This window comes from Myotis daubentonii, chromosome 1 (assembly GCF_963259705.1).
Source record: "Myotis daubentonii chromosome 1, mMyoDau2.1, whole genome shotgun sequence".
Taxonomy (NCBI): Eukaryota; Metazoa; Chordata; class Mammalia; order Chiroptera; family Vespertilionidae; genus Myotis; species Myotis daubentonii.
In genome coordinates this window covers 33,255,964-33,276,854 of record NC_081840.1, presented here as the reverse complement: position 1 = coordinate 33,276,854, position 20,891 = coordinate 33,255,964, and the positions used below count along the sequence as shown (strand labels likewise).

The 20,891-nt window shown below is 46.3% G+C and overlaps 1 protein-coding gene across 1 annotated transcript; it reads left to right on the top strand.

Moving 5' to 3' along the window:
• Window positions 1–9,290: 9,290 nt before the first annotated feature.
• Window positions 9,291–11,597, top strand: SIX6 (SIX homeobox 6). The gene is made up of 2 exons (XM_059666708.1): window positions 9,291–10,026; window positions 11,058–11,597. Exons 1-2 carry the CDS (start codon window positions 9,455–9,457, stop codon window positions 11,224–11,226), a joined length of 741 nt encoding a protein of 246 aa, XP_059522691.1. The 5' UTR covers window positions 9,291–9,454; the 3' UTR covers window positions 11,227–11,597.
• The last annotated feature ends 9,294 nt before the right edge of the window (window positions 11,598–20,891 follow it).

Here is a 20,891-nt window from a genome sequence, read left to right as displayed (position 1 = left end):
CTAAGACACCTCTCAGAAGCTTAAAGTTGTCCCCCTCATACTACACTGCTTCCAGTATCCAGCAAGGTAGAAACTCACAAGAAAAAAGTTAGAGAGAAATAAAGGCTCAGGATGTTCAAGAGTTCCCCCTCAGACAATAGAATTTCTCTTTCTTAATAAGAACCAATAATACTATGCATTTAGCTACCACATGCATCCTCTGATCTCAGGATGGACTTTGCCACCAATCTGCATCTAATGCTCTATCCTTCATTTAATAACCTCCTACCATTGACCAATGGCCTGGCCAATCAAAGCACTCCATCTCTGGAACCAGTCTTTTCTTAAACAGTATGCGTTGGATGGGAAAAAAAAAAAAGAAGAAGAAGAAGAAAAAAAATTCTCTGTGAACTCCAAAAACTTGTAAAGCTTGAGCAGTTGATAATTATCTTTCTCACCATATGGAAAAACTAGCCTTACAATGAAGGCAACACGAATAAAAGCAGAAGCAAGATATAGAGGAGTCAACTATCTTTGCACTTTCAGTTCTTTAAGCCAATATATCCCATTGTTGTTCAAGATAGGGTAAGTTGGGTTTATGTCACCTGCACTTATAAAGTTCTTTTAAATGCACAAAAGTAGAGGTGATGAAATTTTGTGTCATTATATATGCTATTTGAAAATTTATTTGTATCAAATTTCCAAGCATCAAAGTCAACTAAATTTTATCAATTGATCATAATCATGCCGTGATTTAGTTTGTTTCATATTTGAGCCATGATTTCTTGCACACATTTTGTTCTTCCTAGAGTTTCTAATTACACTTTTTCTGCCTATATACAGAAAAATCATATGTATTCTTCACCACATCATTAAGTCCCTCAGGCTCATTACTAATTGTTGAATGCTCTAGCGTAACTTCTAAGCCCAGAGTAAGCACAAACACTCCACTTTAAGTGACCTTTACCTTCCCAGGCTAATCACTCAATTTCATTAAAGATTATTTCTTAGGCTGCAGTCTGGGTGCATTCATGGGAGTGGGGGCGGGGGGTGGGTAGAAGAGCCAGTTACCATGCCCTACTTTACACAGTTCTTCAAGCTCTCACCTCATTTTCTGCTCCTCTTCCCCTTACAATTATCCATATCTACCAACTCAGGGGGAGTAAATGGAAAAACTTCCTCATTCATTTTAAATGATAGTAAATGTTAACTATTGTGCCACACTGTAATACAATGATGCCTTCAAAATCTATGGAATTGTATAGACTTAAGACCTTTACAATAAACATTAATGCTTTTTCAGTTATCCTATCTACTTTTCCAACATGAGGAAACCAGGAAATTTTATTGAAAGACACAAAAGGACATTTGAATAAATGAGAACCATCCCATGTACCTGAATGAGAACATTCAAGGTGTAATTTATCCCAAATTAACTATTTATGTAATACAAGTTGTTGGAGGAGGTCGTCAAAAGGACATGACCTCCAGTTGACCTACAAGCTAGGCCCTGGCAACCAGAGGCTCCTCGGCCCCTCCCTTATCCTTAGAATGTGTGCTCTGCCTGTCATTCCCGCAGTGGGAGCCATTTTCAAGGACATAGCCTTAAAAGAGTAAGTTGTGAGGCCAACTGACTAGATACTAGACTGAATCCAGTTAGGGCCTCTCTATGCATAACTTTTAAGATGTGGCAGGCAGTTGTGAAGACCTACTCACTTCACAGCTCCCCAAGACAAGCCTTGTAATTACGTTCCCTCAGCTTATTAAACCCACTGCCTATCAACCTGGAGTCATCTGCCCCTTCTTAGGTCTCTCCTTGCCTTCTGGGCACAGGGGCCAGTTTGCAAACTGACAATGGGTGCGCCAGCCAGGAAACTGGAGAAATGGGCCTTGGAAAAGAGGCATCAGTGGGAAAATCCCTCGTTGGCCATGAATCTCATTTTTTGCTTTTTTCAAATTAATCCTCACCTGAGGATATTCTTTCCATTGCTCTTCAGAGAAAATGGAAGGGAGGGAGGAGGAGGAGAGAGAGCGAGAAACACCGATATGAGAGAGACACCTTGACTAGTTGCCTCCCACATGTGCCCTGACCGGGGGTGGGGAGTGAACCCACAACCCAGGCATGTGCCCCTGACTGGGAATCAAATCCACGACCCTAGTGCTGATGCTTTCACCACCGAGCACACCGGCCAGGGTGGCCATCGACCTCTTCGTGGGAAGGGGTGGCCGGTATGTCAGATGTTTTTGGACCACCACGTGAATCTGATGAAAAACTAGAATCAATTTAAATAAACATCAATAGGGACTTGCTAAGGAAGTTATGGTATGTACACTATGGAACGCGATGCAGCCATTCAAAATAATGTGTAATTATTAGCAGGAAAATGTTCACAAAATGTTATCACAATAAAAGGTTATAAAACAGTATGAATAATACGACAGTATTTCTGTCAGAAGGGAGAAAAATATGTACCTGTGTGTGTAGAAAAAATGGTCTATAACGACATGCACCAAGCAATAGTGATTATCTCGGTCTTGTGGACTCCAAAACTGTCAGAGAACTGTAGTTTTAAAACACTCAGTGTGTGATAATTTGTTACAGTAGCTACAGGAAACTAATACAGTGAACATTTGGGGAATTTCAAGTAAACTATCCTTGCTGTTTTTACTATTTTATCCGCTTCCATGAAGTTCAGTTTGAGAAGCATCACTGCCCTAAAGCATCATTCTAGAGACACTATACCCTTCTTCTTCGATAAACACTCCCATCCCCCATCGGCTTTCAGGGGTAAGCACTCACATTGTCTTTGTCTACCTCTGGTTCATCCCAGAGGACATTTTAACAAGGCTTAGTTTAGTGAGGAGATATTTGGCAATGGAGAGTGGGAAGCAGAAGGAAAGAGTCATGGAATTAGAGCAAACAGAAAAGGAAAGGGAAAAAATAAATACAAATTATTATAATACAGAGAACTACCAATCTTTGGGAAATATGAACTTTCAGAGCCCATGAAAAGGACTGATAAAGAATAAAAAGGTAGACGAGGAGAAAGGAGATGAGAAAGGTAGAAAGAAAATATAACTAAATGAAGGGTAAAAAGAAAAAAAATCAGTTCAGCCCAAATTTTAGTAGCTATAATGACAAATTCTCTTATATTAGTCTCACCAATATCTAGAAGTAGTAGAGAAAGTAATTAACAGTTAAAATACAAAACAGAATGCCATAGTTTGAAGAAGCTGAGAAAAAAATCTACTGTTAAAGGAAACATGCACATATTTCTCTGTCCCTTATTTATTTCTAAATCTACTCCCACTGTCTGTCCACATAATTCCCTGCCAGAGCTTTGCAGCTGGTCCCCACTGGGGCTTAAGCAGACTCCTCTCTGTGTTTCCATTTAAAAATCTTTATTTCAATAGGTGGGCCTAGAGCATCTGCACTTCCAAAATTACCACACAACTGATCCAAAATGATTGAAACAAAATTGGTTTCAAAAATTGCCCTTAAGCTGAAAAGAAGATGAAGGCTAACATTTCAGACCTAAAGAAACATTTATCACAATTCTGCGGTCTGTAATAGACTTCTGTAGTTGTAATAGAAATGTTGACAGCTTGTTAATTATAGAAATGCTAGTGAGCATCACTGTTATTCTTTTGAAAGACCTGACAAAAGAGTTTGGAGGTGGGTGGGTTTTTTTTTGGGGGGGGGGATGTTTTCTTAAACCAAGCCTTACAGCACCTCAAGTCCAATCTCTCCTCCCTAAGAAGCTGGATTCAGTTCCATTTTCCTGTGATGACTCAGAAAAAGGTCTTCAGCAAACCTAGACGTCAACATTTCTAACCCCCCAAAGAAGACAACTGAAGTCTCTGAGCCACATTTGATATTCAAGGATTTTTTAGGGCTTGCAAGGGTACACTACTTGGCAAGACTCAGAATAGTTTAAATCTCTCTGAGATCTGTGAACTAGAGTGCTCCAAACTCTGAAAGTCACAAGAACAGGAAACAGCATCAGACCTAACACATATTTATATGTGATTCAAATCCTCTGCCCTGAAACTCAGCTGGAATTATACAATCTTCCTTGGGTAGGAAAAGCAAGGTATATAATGGACAGAAGTTTGAATCTGTGTTTTAAAACTCTCTACCACTAACTAGTTATATAATATGAGTAATCATTTAACCTCTTTGGTCTTCATATTTTATTCATTTGTAAAATGAAGAGGGCCTGACCAAAAGCCTTCAACCATTGTTGTCTGTCTCAGCAAATACTCAAAAATCATAGATTGTAACATGATAGAAACACTTTCTCCAGAGATATTTTAAAATTTTTAAGTATTCAGTCATTATAAGTATTTACAGCAAAGTTTAAGAAACAAAATTATAGTAAGTTCTTAGGAACAAATTTTATTGTGGTGAGATTCTCTGCTTTGAAAAGTAAGATGCCATGTAAATGTATTTTTTGTAATGCAATTTTTAAAGTAGTTCATGCTAACCATATGGATCAACTCAGAGAACGTAGGGTATTTATTGGAGGCTAATGCCTTTATTTGATTTTATGGTACTTGGAAGGGAATTATTACTTACTACACATATAACACATAATTAATACTTATATATGATATGCATACAACTTAATGTGATAATGTTTGGCTCACCCAGAGGACATAAATAAACTTACACTTTTCACTTCATTGAATTTTAAAGTTTCTATGTGTATTTTAGAAAGATACTTTGATCTTGGATTTGAAAATGGTCAAAAATAACCTGCTGGTGGAAAAAATAAAGTTCAAGCAGAATACTATGAATTAATCATTCTTTCAGTCATCCAACTAATGTTTCATTACTAATAATAGAGTGTTTATAAGTGACACACTGGTTACATTTTTAAATATTAATCCCTCACACAAGAACCCACTGATTGATACATATCCCTAAACAAGCTCTGTGAAAATTTAGGCTTACCCCACAGAAGCGGGGGAGAGAAAAGTGAATTCAAGACCATAGTTTAAACAAGGAGTATGACTTGAAATACACTCTTTGGCTTAAATACAAATTCTCATCAAATGTCTAGGAGCAAGAGGTCAAAAAAGAGCTGCATAGTCAGCCTAACATTTTAAAAAACACATTAGTGCTAATTAATTGTTACTTTCAAATGGTACATTTTCCCACATTTAAACTTATCAAAATTTCCCTCGGCTTAACATAAGCAATTTTGCATCATTTAAAAAATAGCTGGTGAATGGTTTTGCAAATAACAACAAAAAATATCCTAATCTTTTAAAATTAGATCAATATTTTAATTTTAATACCTTTTTGTCAGTTAATTTTACAGTGCCAATCTACAAAACATTTCCCAGTGGTGTTTGTTCTCAGAAGTACACAATAAAGAGGCATCTCTCTTCTTCATGACAAAGTGCATACTGGCAGGGGACGAATGCATGAAACAGAGCAGTCTACCTTGGGAGCTTATTAGGATAGTTAGTACTTTAAAACTAGGATATTGAAGTAATTCCATAATCTGAAGCTCGAGACCATCAAATACATACACAAACATACCTATATTTATGCATATGAGAGCTTCTGAAATCAGAATCCTAAATTCATTAGTAAATACTTGAGAGTGTGAAATTTTAATACTATAATTCTAAAGACAGTAATTTTCTAGACTTTTTATTGAAATTATTCTCACCCACTGGCAACATACGGCTTTGAAGAGGGGATGCAAGATTTCTCCCCCCAAAATAAAAATGGACATACACAAAAGGCTGGGCTCTCACTGTCCTTCCAGTCTGACTCTCACATACAGCACAGATAGATGTCTTTATCGAGGAATTCAGATATCTTCAAATGGCTACATTCTTAAAATCCCTGACTACAAAATTGTGTAGGAAATAAAACAAAGACATCATTTATATCACAGGCATTTGATTTAGGAAGAGTCCAATAAAAGATAAGACAAGAAACAAGAGCAAACAAGACAAGAGATTGGAGAGAGTGTATTGACCTCTAAGCAGTGCTCTCCCTTGGCGAATTGTTCGGCAGAGTATAACCAGGACTGCACGGGTCCCTCTGCTCCTGAGAGGAAAATCAGAAGGGGCAAAATGAGGTGTGTGAGGATTAAGTCCCAGACTGAACTCTGAAGATCTCTAGTAGGAACCTGGAGGCCTTTTGCCCTGCTGCCTCCATACTTAACAGTTAGACAGACAGAGAATCTGCCCCGGGGGCAATGTCTTCTACATGTTGTTTTGTGTGTTTTTTTCTCTCTCCATATTTTCCCCATAAAGTAAAGCTGATTCTGCAGAAAGCAGAATAGACGTCCCAGTGAGGATCGAATATTCGACCAAGACTCCCAAACCAAGGAGCTGCAAACAACAGCAGAAAGTTGCAGAGCTGCACAAACAGGCCGGAGCCCAGGGGCTGCCGCTGCGCTTTCTAGATTTCCTGGTCACAAGCGCAAAAGAAAACTGGAGTGGGGGCGGGGGGTGGCGAGTCGGGCGCAAAATTCCAAAACTGGTAACAATCTAGCCTGCTGTGAAACGAAGAGAAGCCAACCCGAAGGTCCAGCTTTTGCCTGGAAACCCGAGAGAAGTGCATTTTAGAGGTGGGTGTGGGTCACTGCCTTCTCCACAATAAGATTATTTCTAAGGACCCCACCGGAGCTTTGTCTCATTTCCGGGGATGGGGAGCCCAACATATTTCTTCCGTTTGTCCTTTTCCCCCTAATGTGCGGGGGGGAGGGGGTGCAGTTTATTTCCTTTGAGTTAACAAAATTAAACCAAGTCCCCCCGCGATGGTGAAGGTAGAATTTCCTGAAGCCTCCAGACACTTCTCAGGCCCCATCCGCTCCGCGCCCAGACACCGCGTCGGGTGGGACGTGCTGGGACGCGGACGCTGCCGCCCGCCGAAGCCTGCGCCCTTCTCCGGTGGCTCCAGCGCAGCCAGTCCTCGCTTTGGCCCCCAGTCATCCGAGAGCCCCGGACACGCTTAAGCCAAAGCGTCCTCTAATTGACTATTTGCATAACTATTGACCAAGAGGTGGGATACGTGTTCCCATTTCCTGGTTATGGCACCTGGACGCGGAACCTTAACACGACTTGTTCACAAAGACTGGGGGTCGGAAGCAATTCGCCGCTTTCAAACTGCGCAGAAAGGCTCGGTCCCCCGGAGCACCGCAACTCATCACCTCCAGCGGCAGCTGCTCTGGGCTCTGGGCTCTGGGCCTGTAAGGTCCCGAGACCCCCGGCGGCTTCTGCGCACGGGTGGGAAGCGATTCTGCTGGGAACGTGGGCAGGGGAGACACCCCCCGCTCCCAGGAGGGAATGGAGAAACTTATGTAAACAGGAGCAGGGGATGCTTTCCATCCTTGGCCAGAAGTGCCACGCACGCAGCCCGCCCGTGGTCTCCCTTCACCCTAAGGCCCGCTTGGTGTTCTGCACTGCGTGTTGTGGGCCCTTGTGTGTGATGTTTCTCACTGAAGTTGTCCTTCCTGCGGATTTGGAAGTCACCCTAAGCTAGAGAAGGTCTGTGCTTTGTCATTACCCTCATCTCTCTCTTTATGCTGCCCCTGCCCTGTCGCATTTCAAGAAAATGGAGCTCTGTAGAAAAGAAAGCCTCTCTGTTGAGGCGGCGGGCAATCTCACAGAAATGATGTAAATGGTTGCAGGGCCTTTTTCTTCCCCTCTGCTATTTTTTGCGAGTGAACTGTGAAGATCTGTGAAAATAATATCAGGGTTTCCCGTCAGAACGAGCTTTGCCCTGCACTCAGGCGTAGCATGATCTGACCCGACACCTCCAACCATCTGTGCTATCTATCTGCCTTCTGAGTGACCGGAGCTGTACCAGCCGCGTACAGATTGTACTTGATCCTAAAGAAAAGGCAGCCCGAGCCCAGTCCAGTTCCAGAAGAACCTCCCTCGTGGATTCCATTCTTGGGATGAGCCTGCCAGAGGTGGTTTTCCTTAGACGCCCCCTCCCAATCACCTTCCTCAAACTCAACAACCCCCGTGAAAGGCCCAGGTGAGACTGGGGTTGCTTTTTACCTAGGCCTCAGAACACGGGGTGATGCAAACGTCAGTTGGAAATCAATAAAAGTTACAAATTCAACCCGCGGGCCTGAAGGCAGAGCGGCCAAGAAGGCCTTCTCTGCGGGCGGGGTCAGTGCCCAACAGCTTAGTGGGCGCTTTCCGACCTCCCCCCTCCCCCCCCCCCTGCAAACCATTGTTGTGCCACTCCCCCCCCCCCTCTATTTTACTTCCACTGAGTTACTTTTTGCACTAAAAAGGCCAAGGTTAGAGTTTCTATCCCCATCTTAAGAGTTAAATGTTCCAACACAGACTAGGGGAAAAACTAGCCTTCAAGAAAAACCAAATCAATATTTTAAAGAACATCTTTGAAATAAGCTTTTACGTTGCTGTCCTGACCTTCCAATGACTTCTCACTCTAGATGCGGCTATGCCGCACATTTATTCAAGTTCATTAAACTGGGGAGGGGAGGAGGCTGAAAAGTATAAACTTTTGGAGGGTGCGATGCCCCTTTTCTTCCGAGTGTTTGAGTTCATGGTCAGCGCCTGGCTCTGAATGATTCCAGGAGGCTTTTGAAGGTGGTGGTGGGGTATGGAGTCCACACTGACCTCCTACAGATCCCCGGTCCGTTCCTTCTGCTTCAGAGTGGCTTCCCACTGGACTGCTTTGGCAGAGAGAAGAGGAGGAAAGGCCTGCGGGGATGGGTGCTGGGAAGAAAGGACGTGATCCACTTCCCCTCGCTGCCTGTTCCTGCGCTCCCCGCACTGTGTGCTGTGTGGTTACAGCTAAATGACGGGTCCTTGGAGGATTTCAATTTGGCCAGTCCGCTTTGTCCCCTGGAGACCTCCTGACCCAGGCTAAGCATCGCCCCAAAGTGGATTCCTGTAGCTTCGCTGCCGCTTGGGGGAGGGGGAGGGAGGAGGGGGGTGGTGGAGGGCGGGGGACAGAAGAACAAGGCTAGGGAGACGGGGGTTGAAACGCTGCTGCTCTCGACTCTTTTTCCGCCCAGCTCGCAAGTCTTTTCCTCCTCGGGGTTCTGCAAAATACTGCGGGGAAGTCCACGGGCGGGCAGTGGGCGCTGTCGAGAGCGGGGAGGTGCTGAAATGGCCTGGACGCCCGGGTTGCGGTCTTGATTGGCAGAGCCGGCTAGTGACTGACAGGGGGTCTCCATGGCGCCCGCGCTGCCAATCCGCCCACCCCAGTAGAGAAGCCCGCCCGCCCGCCCGCCGGCCCGAACGGAGCGAAGCTGGACCTGAGCCGCGGAGCCCGCGCCTCCTCGCATCCCTCCCGCTCGCTTGCTCCCCGCAGCTGCGCCGCCGCCACCGCCGCCCCAGCGGTCAGTCCGGCTGCCCCGAGCTGGTTCCCCGAGAAGAGCCTGGCGCACCCCGTGGGCCAGTGGGCATCTGCCGCGCGTCCCGCTCCCGGCTCGGCGCTCCCGCTGCCGCCGGCGCCGCCTCGATGTTCCAGCTGCCCATCCTGAATTTCAGCCCCCAGCAAGTGGCGGGGGTATGCGAGACGCTGGAGGAGAGCGGCGACGTGGAGCGCCTGGGTCGCTTCCTCTGGTCGCTGCCCGTGGCCCCGGCGGCCTGCGAGGCCCTCAACAAGAATGAATCGGTGCTGCGAGCGCGAGCCATCGTGGCTTTTCACGGCGGCAACTACCGCGAGCTCTACCACATCCTGGAAAACCACAAGTTCACCAAGGAGTCGCACGCCAAGCTGCAGGCGCTGTGGCTCGAAGCGCATTACCAGGAGGCCGAGAAGCTGCGTGGACGGCCCCTGGGGCCGGTGGACAAGTACCGCGTGCGCAAGAAGTTCCCCCTGCCGCGCACCATCTGGGACGGCGAGCAGAAAACGCACTGCTTCAAGGAGCGCACGCGGCACCTGCTGCGGGAATGGTACCTGCAGGACCCGTACCCCAACCCCAGCAAAAAGCGTGAGCTCGCCCAGGCCACCGGACTGACCCCCACGCAGGTGGGCAACTGGTTCAAAAACCGCCGACAAAGGGACCGGGCGGCGGCTGCAAAGAACAGGTCAGTACCCGGAGCCTCCCCGCCTTGCACTCACCGGGAAGGGGGCGGGCGACGGCACCCTGGGCACCGGGCCTGGGTCCCCGCGACTTGGATTCCGCGGAGTTGGGAGCGCGATCTGCCTTCGGCTTTGAGACCCTGCGTTCTGGGTTTCTGGGCAGGGGTTCCTTCCGGGCGCTTGGTTCTACACCCTCTCCATTCTGGGAGCCTGGGGAGTCGATCCAGCAGTCGGTTCCAGTCACCAAATACAGGCTGCATTGGGAAGGGGGGAAAATTAAAATCCCAGAAACAATGAGGGACCTCAAGGCCCAAAGCTAATTCTTGTCAGCCTTGGCCCAGGCTCTTATTATCGAGCGAAGGCTGGCTTATTAGCAGCGCGGCAGTTGGGGCCTCTTAAAGCCCAGATGCGTCCTGCTCTGATGCTATGAAAACAGTTGTCCATGAACTTCTATTTCTAGGAAGTAGGAAGTGGAGCTCTTCTCTTCCCGAGCGTGGGCAGCCCAGGCTCAAAACAGCAAATGAGTGGGCTATGGCTTTTTCACTTTCCAGCGTAAGGCTCTCAACCAGCCGAGCATTTTGGCCAAAAACACTGCCTCTTCCCCCAGGCCCAGATGCTCCCTGCAGCTCCCAGGCATCCCTTTTGGCCCTTAGCTTTGGGCCGGCCAGGCCTTGGAGACAGACACACTCTGGGAAGGGGGTCCCCTGCCCCAGAGCCTACTCTGCCCTCGTCACCCACACTTCATTTATCCTGATAGTATTGCAAATCTCTCAAAGGTGGCCAACAACCGGGAATGACCCTGTGAGCCCAGCATTCACAGTCTGGGGAGACTGGGAGTGGAAAGGACTCTGAAGAAGGGTGGGGCAACTGCGGGCTCCGCAGAGGCGGCTGAGGACCCCTGCCCAACCCCTGTTGCCTCATCTTACTCGCTTTAATGGCCGGGGTTCTGAGGGAGAGCCGTTGGCCACTGGGCTTCAGGGACACGGACCAGGGGCAATGGGAAGTATATTAAGTGTGTTCCATTCCTTCCCTGTAGACTCCAGCAGCAAGTCCTGTCTCAGGGCTCTGGGCGGGTGCTAAGAGCTGAGGAAGAGGGCACTAGCGAGGTGCTGGGGACCACAGCCAGCCCAGCCGCCAGCCTATCCAGCAAGGCAGCCACTTCAGCCATCTCCATCACGTCAAGCGACAGCGAGTGCGACATCTGAGCTGCCCACACAGCAGGCTCAGAAACAGAATCCAGTGTACAAAAAGACACAGACAACATGAAGGAGGGAGGGAAGAGGAGAGACCCACCAAACAAGTCCAGTGCGTTGGAAACCAGGTGGCCAGGGACTCTGGATGAGGTGCCTGCGAGAAGGTTGTCATGTCCGCCCAGTGGCCAGCCGGCTCCACTGGCACCCTCCGGCCACTATGGCAGGGGCCCACGGTGAGGCCCGACCAGCGCTCTGTTCTCTTTGCTTTGCTTTTTCCCAAGGAGAGTGCTGCAAACATGCCTCCGGAACCTGAACTGCAGACTGAGCGCCTGCCCTGAATCTCTGAATCTCCCGTGGGTATTTCATGTCGAAAGGGCGCTATATGTATAACTTTTGCTTTAAAGTTTTTTAAACAAAACATATATATGCTGTTTATTTACTTATTTAAGAGACTGGTATGGTAGGTGTCCCTGTAGCTTGGAAACTTGCTGTTTCTAAAGGTGCAGGGTTCTGTATGAGGAAGTCAAACAATAAAAATCTGGTGAGCAACCTTTCCTAACTAAGGGAGCTACTCTCAGATTCCTTAAAAAATCCTTTTGGGGGGGGCGGGTTAGTGACGGGGGGGGGGGGGTGGGGGGGGGTGGGGGCGGAGACATGTAATACTTTAAACAATAAAAAGAATCCTTCTCTTCATCAGGCAGGCAAGGACTCTAGTGCAAATGGTACCTTTTGCCTTTTCTGATGTCTCCTGGTATATGTTATGCTGAGGCCATAAGCACCTTCCAAGTCAAATTGCATGCATGTATGTATGTATGCACATACATGTGTATGATATATTTAAACCTAGAAATTGGCAATGTGATCATCCCCTATAAGGCAACTCCCCACATCCTCAGCCCAGGTAACTATGGCTTATCCACCTGACACTCCCTTTTATTAAGTGTCAGCGGCTTTCAACAACAATTTAGGAAGCCAAGTTCTAGGGCTTAATAGTGAATCCTATTTGATAAAAATGTAAGATTGATCTGACACAGTCTCTGAAGTGAGAAAGACTTTCCATCTCCTTTGAGATACAAGACTTTCCATCTCCTCCCATACAAAAGCAGAAGGTACTATCATGTTAGAGTGAGCATATACCACATTTAGGATTGAACTCATTAAGTGTAGACAAAAGAAGATAGGAGAGGTTGTAATAACTAGACTAGCATCTTCTTGCCACAGAAGCAGGTATTAATCAAATGCATTATTTTCAACAAAAGGAATATACTGTGATGGGGGAAGAATGTAGTCATGTCACATATTGAGGTGAAATAGAAAGCCGCAGATAAATCTGACTTCTGTATTAAAGATGAAAGAAATCACCGAGAGCTTCATTGTCCTGTAGTGGCTTCAATTAAAAATATAAATATTCTTAGTATTTAATTTGCCCTCCCTAAGTGTGCAGGCACATTCAGGCTCACACACACACACACACACACACACACACACACACACAGTTCTTGCACTAAAAATGTAAATGCTATCCAGAGAGTCTCTAAGCTTTTCTTTTTTCCTCGTGAAAAGGATAGCATATTATACAGTTTGACATTGATCTTTAAATAAGTTGAGCTGAACTTCCCTCCTCAAGCTCCTCTCCCCATTGGACTCCTTTCAATTTGCCTTTCTGTCCTTAACAGAAGCCTGCTAACTTATTTGGATGGATATGCCAATGTGCAAACTGAACAAAAATAAGTGACATCATGGAAGACAAAAAGCAGTCAAATGGCAAGATATATGGGGAAGCCCGCAGCACAAATAAAGGTTGATTTTTGGTTTCTCAATTGCTGAAACAGATGTGGCCTCATTGGGGCTTTATAAATGGTTGTCATTGTAGACAGCAGCCCTTATCCAGAGATCTGTTGACAATCAACACTCTCTTGTACAAGAGCGCTAGGTGGACGAGTAGGGAAGTCTTTGTGATCAAGCTGTGCTCTTCCAAAAAGCAAGTAAAAGTCCTACTGTGAGTCCTGAAAGGCTTGGGTGGTAGAGCTTCCTCAAGACTTTGTTGTTTCCCAGAGTCCCCGGTAGTTCCTAGAATGCCAAGAAGCTGGGCCAGTTCTCCCGAGGAGGCAAAGGAGGCACCTGAAATTTAAGGAGGCATTCACTGTAAAGGTCAGGCAAGTGCAGCAAGTGCGAGGCATCTGGGATTGAGTGCCTCCTTAAATTTTGCACTCTAGGTGCCTCCCTTGCCTCACTCAGGTCCTAAAACTGCCAAAGAGTACTGCACTTCAATGCAAAATCAAGGGATTTCCAGCCTTGTTCCCCAGTCTCACCCCATCCTAGTTATGGAGCTGTCCAGAACCAGCATTTGAAGAAGACAGTTGGCAAATTTTATCTCTTAAGCTGATGCTTCCAGATCCAACAGGGAAGGGAACGGACTAATTAGTGGATTTATGTAAAGGAATTTGAGATTCTAAAATCCCATCCCACTCACCAGTTCAAATGAGGCCTAAAAGCAAAAGGGAATGTCCACTCCGCATTCTCAAGAAAAGGGGGTGGTGCTAAGAACTAAGCTTTCTCTTTACAAATAATTTCTAAATAACAATTGCTCAGGAAAAAAAGGAGGTGGGGGGCGGGGAGGCAAACAGTGATGGGAGATTTTTCTTCCTGCTTTGGTGAAAGCCTTTAAAGTATATCTTTTAAAAACATGCATCTAATTTGCTTTGAGTAACATGCTGCCTAAGGACTACATTAAAAGTAGCTATTCTGTTTCACCAATCTGGAGATTTATCTAATATGTGGCCTATTATTTAAGAGACTTTAAAGAAATGTTTATGTGAAACCCGGTGGCACCTAACTGCTTTTGTGAATAATCAAGTCTTTCATGATCACATGTTGGAAGTTGGTCCAAATCTTCCCGTGGATAGGTATTGTAAACGTTTCATTTCCTTTAAAAAAATATTTTGTTTTCCGTATCAGTTTTATCCTAGTCTTGCAAGGCGTTGGGTTTTTTTGTTTGTTTGTTCTCATTTCAGGAAGAAGCAATGTGGATGTTTTCTGAATTTGGAGAAATCTCCATATGATGGGTTTCCTTTCTTTCTTGATATTCCTTTCCTGTAACAATTTCCAAAACAAAAACAACAACAACAAAAACAGTTACTCCAGCAAAGTGGAAAGAAGCTGCATGCTTACATTTCAACAGACTTGACCAATGTGAGGATTAAACCCCAGTCCCAGCTCAGGCTCCTCTACGGGTTACACGTATTTCAACCTCCCGCCAGGTCCACCCAAAGCGCGCTGGCTCCTGCTCTCCAAAGGCCGCGGCTCCTGTCGCCTCCACCAGCCGCGCTCGCTCCCCTACCGTCGCCTCTCCCGCCCCCAGTTTGTTTATAAAAATCTGGGAGGGAGGGGAAGAGAGGCCGGGGTGCGGGAGGACTTGCTCTTTGTTTACATTAAACAAATGCCAGGCAAAGAGCTCAAGCAAAATCTTCCTTGACCTCGGTCTCTCTCCCTAATTTTAACAAAAGAGAAAAAATATTGTATCAAAAGGCAACGTGAATGGGGCGGGCGGAGAGGAGCAGCAGCTTTTCGCTCTATTCAGCCGGGACGCGGGGTGCGCGGCGATTTCCGCCGCCTTTGTGAGGCTGCCGGGCGGGGTGAGCGGGGTCTGCCCGGCGGCCCGCGGCGCTGTCAGGCGGCTCAGCGTAATCAGGGCTAATGACGGCGGCCGGGCGCTCCGCGGGACAATGCGCGGGCCGCGGCGTTTTGTCCGACTGAATGGCTAATAGGTCTGCCCGGGGGCTCGCGGGGGGCGGTGTCGGGGGAGGCGGCGGCCAGGGGAGAAGGGGTCATTGTCCGCGCACTGGCCCGGGCGCCCCCCTGGAGTCCTGCGAGGAGGCGGCGGCGGGGGCGCGTGGGTTTCCTAGAGGAGGCGATGCTGCGCGGGGAGGCCGACCTTTTCCCCCAAGATGGGACCACAGTGGCCCCAGCACGCGGGAAGGCGGCTCCCTCCTCCGGGGCCGGATCGTGACTGTGGATGACAGCTCCACACACCACGTTTTCCGTCCAGCGCCTGGGGGTTCCCAGACGTGCAGAGCGCGAGCCGCCCCTGTGAGACCGCCTGCCTCGAGTAGCGCGAGGGCAGGAACTTCTCACCATCAAGGGGGTGGGGGCGGGGGGTAAATAAAAATCAAGGTGCGGGAATAAACACAAATGAACGCTCGGGGGAGGAGGGCAGTGGGGGCACGCGCTGGCCCTCGAGCCTCTGACGGCGCGGGGTCTGAGCCCCTGGCGCGCGGGGTCTGGGCCTCCGTGCACGTCGCACCCGTGCGCGTGGGGCCTGCGCGCGAGCAGCCTGCGCGGGGCGGGCGGCCGCGAGCCCCCAGGCTGGGCCCGGCCCCAGGACCGCTGTGACGCCCGGCTGTCTGCGGCGCCGAGCGGCTCCCGGAGCAGTGCCCGAAGAGCAGGTAGGCTCCAGACGCCGGGAGCGGCTTTGCGCGCCCAGCAGACGCGCGGGCCAGCCGTCGGGGCGCGAACCAGGGGCAGGGCGCCCGGAGGACCGAGTGTCCGCGACCGCACCGTTAAACTCGGGCTGCCCCGCCGCCACCCGAGGCCCCTCCAGTGGGACACTTGGCGGCTCCCGCTTCAGCTGTTAGGAATCTACCCAGGCTAGAGCCTGCCGGGCTTCTCTACTTGCTAGGGTTTACGTTCCCAAACTTCTTGAGACCTACCCTGGCGCGAGGGCTCCAACCGGCTTTCGCCACCTTTTCGCTCCCTGGTCTGGAGACAAAGGAGCTTGAGGGCGATCCCAGCCAGAACCCGCCGTTCCCGGCTCCGCGCTCTGCCCGCGCCGTTTCGCTCGTCCCTTGGTTTCCCCTGCACAGAACTGCTGACCTGCTAATCCACGGCGCCTGCCCCTCCTGGAAGGAGTCTTGCTTGGTTGACTGCGCCCCTCAGAGACTTTCCCTCTCCCGTCTTAATGCCTCCACAGTACCTTACCGAATCGTCTGTGTTAAAGGTTGCAGAACATTAATTTATCTATACGTTTGACTCCCCCCGCTAAAATGTAAGCTCTTGAAGGGCAAGGGCCAAATCATACTCTCCTTTATATTCCCAGCGCCTATCCTAATGATTAGGTGCTCAAGAAATATTCTAAAACCGAATGAATTATGGATCTTCCTTGAGGCCTGTCTGTTCGGAATTAGTAGAGGACTGCTGCTCACTCTGAGCCCATATGAGCCACGGGGATGACTAACATAGGCTGGACCCACAGTTCACTTAAATCCTCCCAGCTCTGGTCACCTGCGCTTACCTACTTGCCAGGTTGCCTGCGATGATTCTTCCTCTAGGCATGTGGTTTTTTAGATATCCTGGGGCTTTGAGCTCATTACATGAAAATTATCTTCTCACACACACATTTCCCCAAACAGTAAGGTAAGGGTCACCCCTTGGATTTTGAAAATTCTATCTATTATATCCTAATATTTTTGTCTTCTATAGGATGACAGGGGATTTCTGTTCCAAGAATCTCTTCTCTTCTCTCTCTCTCTCTCTCTCTCTCTCTCTCTCTCCCCTTTGCACCCCCACTTTAGTCTTAGCCTACAAATTAAAAAATAAACACGCAAAGAAATCACAAACTCAGATAAGGTGTTCAGTTTTAAGACAGTGGATTGGCATTCCACACCCATGCTCAGACTAACCCAGTAAGGGAACCAGAGTTTTGATTAAAATCTTAAATCACAGAAGTCCCATGGAAATCTACTGAATTTTAATGGAAAAAAGCAAATGAACTCTGATATTTATATTTCCAAGAAGCAGTGATATATTATGTCACCCCGCACCCCGGCCTCTCTTCCCCTCACACACATATATATATCACTGCTTCTTGGAAAGTCATTTAGCCTGGCACTGTCAATTTGCAACGTGAGAATGTTGATTTTACTATTTGTCTTTCTGGCTGAAGAGATCAGTCTTGAATTTTCTACCGTGAAATAAAATATCTAAGTTCAGGTGGTGCATTTTAATTTGATATGTGAGCAGTCTGGTTGGTGGTAAACTAGTTTATTATGTATTCCAAACATTTTCAAATATTTAAAATTCCTATTGAAGAATTATCCATTTAAAGCATATTTTATTGCATTGGATATGCTCATTTTCCATACATTCATGATAAAGTATGCATTTTGACTAAAGGCCTATGCATACGTATATGTTAGACATCTGATCACTACAAAATTATTTTTACAGGAATTATGACTATGAGCTGGATTCATCAACTTACCAATAGGAAGAAGAAACCTATACAGAAGCAGCTTGTAGCAATGAACTGGTATCTGAGAGGGTGGGATCAAACAGATCTTGCTTGAAAATACCTAGTCTGTGAATATGGGCTAGTCACTCAACTATTTGAGCTTTGTGTTTTGTTTTTTTAAAACAAGGTGTATCTCACAATCAATGGCATCTTGGATTTGATAAAATATTTAATCAAATATTTTAATTAAATGAAATACCTTTAAAATGTAAAAATGGACAACCTAGAAATTGTCCAAACATCCAGGTTCCAACCCCAAGATCAGGATGTGACTATCACATTAAAACAGAGATATATATCAATGATGATAGCTGAAGATGAATTGAAACACAGGGGTTCTCTATCTAGCAGACCGTCAACATATGCATCTCTTGAGGACTTGTTAGAAATGAAAAATTCTCAGGTTCGACTCCAAAAGTACTGAATATTTGGGATATTACTGAATTTAAGTTCTAAATGCTGTCCTTGGTATCAGAAGCAGCTCTGTTCATCACCCCCAGCTGAGAGGAGCCAGTGTGTTGGTTTTCCAGCAGTGGGAATGGATGGGCTTGCCCTGGCACCATCATTCTTTCCTGGGCTTTTTACTCTGCTTGGGGCTGCTTGTCATCTATGTGAAGCTCTCCAAAGGGATCATGGCCTGTCCCGCAAGTCAGGATAGTCCCACATGTACAGTATGAATGCTGAAAAGATAACATAACCTCTTGGGGGAAGTGAAAGTCCCATTTCCTTGAGGAGGAAGCAGTGATCTCACTTTACTTACATTTTATGGCTCTTTATAGCTAATAAAAAAGTCCTTTCACCTGCATCATCTCACTTTCTCACAAGAACTCTGCGAAGATAAGTTAGCAAAGATGGTGATTCCAGCCTTCCAGATAAGAAAACTAGTATCTCACATTACTTGCTCAGAGTCACAAGAGCAGAGAAGAATCCAGAATTCGTAGAGCTTGAAGTCAACACAATTTGGAGGGGAGAATACTCTTTAAAGTAAAGGATACAAAATTATGATTACAAAATTGGGTATGAGAAAAAAAAAACAACTATAAGAGTAAGGGAAGAAGGCATGAGTCGTGTGCTGGGAAAAGACTGAAGATTAGATTGTAGGAAATGGAAAATAGAAGCCATGTTTTGAAGACTTGCATTACAGGTACTTGAGTTTTGTCAGACGCGAGTATAAAATAGCTAGCAGTTTCACTCTTGAAAGACCTCTGAATCATGTGCAGTTACTTAGGTGAGTGGGTCAGGACCCTGTTAAGAGACAGGTGGGAGAAAAAAAGTCACATTATTTTCTCCAGCAACAAATGAGAAAAATCAGGGAAAGTGAAGCGTACCAAATGGGTGATGTCAGTCAAAAAACAGCATGCCACAGAATTTCAGCATTCCAACCAGGCCTTACATATGTGACATATCAGTATGTGAAAAAGGGGTCTCTAATTTGTGTGGAAGGGCAAGTAGACTATGGTGGATACATGGATAAAAATAATGTGAGGCAGCAAGCAACAATAATTACAGTTGATAACATATTTCTGAGTGACCACATAAAAGAGAAGGCATAGAGTGGATGATTCTTCTTTGGCCTTTTTTGGTATAGTCTTATTTCCAAATGATAATTTTTATATTTTATAAGGACAAGAATTTAAATATTTATATACAAAATGAAAATAAAAGAAGTCACAACAATTACAAAATTTTAAAACCTGGCAAATACAACAAACATCAATACAACAAATAATAACAAAATACCACAAACAATAACACAATCATTTTATTCATTACCTGTCATGTACACCTCTAGAAGTTTCTACTTTTTTTTGTATGTCTTTGATTACATCTTTATATGACAACACTTTCATAGTATAATCTCAAATAGAAAGATAATTCAGATTTTCTCCAATACAGATTGATTTCAATTTTTTAATATATTTTTTATTGATTTTTTTTACAGAGAGGAAGGGAGAGGAATAGAAAGTTAGAAACATCAATGAGAGAGACACATCGATCAGCTGCCTTCTGCACACCCCCTACTAGGGATGTGCCTGCAACCAAGATACATGCCCTTGACTGGAATCAAACCTGGGACCCTTCAGTCTGCAAGCCGGCACTCTATCCACTGAGCCAAACTGGCCAGGGCTGATTTCAATTTTTTAATTCATAATTTAGAAGAGTTTTTTTCAGCGTTAGAGCTCAGTATTGGTAATGCCATGTGTAATTTTTAGGCTTATTATCAAATTTGGGCAAGCCTCTGATGTTTCTTTCATATATGAGCAGTAAGATCTCAGGACATTTCAAGTTTCCTTGAACAGTAATCCATCTTAAATAATCTTTGCATTGATAACACTCACTAACCAGTTTGTAATCAAGGGCTTTGCACATTCATGTTGTGACATATGAATCAGCACAGTGGGCAGTAGGAATATTCCTGCAATAAATCCCTACACTGAAGCAGCTAGCAATAGCCAAAAAATACACAAAAGTGACAGCAAACCATAAAAATATATACCAGTAAACCTAAACCAATTGTATCTCCAACTCAACTTCCCTTTAGTTATTGGATCACAAAAATGACTGTGGTTACTCCAGGGCTACCCAGCACTAGGGGAAATGTGACAAAGTGGAAATAAGAGTGGAAAGAGTCAGTGGTCTGTTGTAATTATCTTATTTCTCAAATTTGCCCAAAATGCATGATCATGTGAATATATTGCTAGGATCCCTCCCAGGGTCTGGGAAGGGGCCCAGGCAAGTGGAAACCTAAGCATCATTTGCTTCAAGGTAATTCTGTCTATGCTTAGGTCCAGTGAGAACAGGTTCAGTACACTGTTCTATTATCTGGGACATTCTATCTAATAAAAGAGTAATATGCAAATTAACCATCACACCCTCACTCCATCAGTCTGTCACAAAGATGGCGGCGGCCACGGAGCTGGAGCAAACAGGAGGCTTAGGTTGCCTCTGGTGATGGAGGAAGCCAAGCTTCCCGCCTGCCCTGGCTGGCCCTGAACTCCGCTCAAGGCTACAAAGTTTCAATTATAAAAGATAAATAAATCCCAGATACCTGCTTCCAGCCCGCATGACCTCTGCTCAAGGAGGGGCTGGGAACATGGGTTGCCAGGGGCAATGCAGGCTTCTAGTGGGACCAAGGCTACAAAGTTTCAATTATAGAAGTTAAATAAATCCCAGATACCTGCTTCCAGCCTGCAACATGGCCAGCCTGAAAAGGGCCCTCATCCCCTCACCCAGGCTGGCCAGGCACCCCAGTAGGGCCCCCCACCCTGAAGGGGGTGTGGCCAGCCTGAAAACAGCCCTCAGCCCCTCACCCAGGCTGGCCAGGCACCCTAGCAGGAACCCCACCCTGATCCAGGACACCCTTCAGGGCAAACCAGCCAGCCCCCAT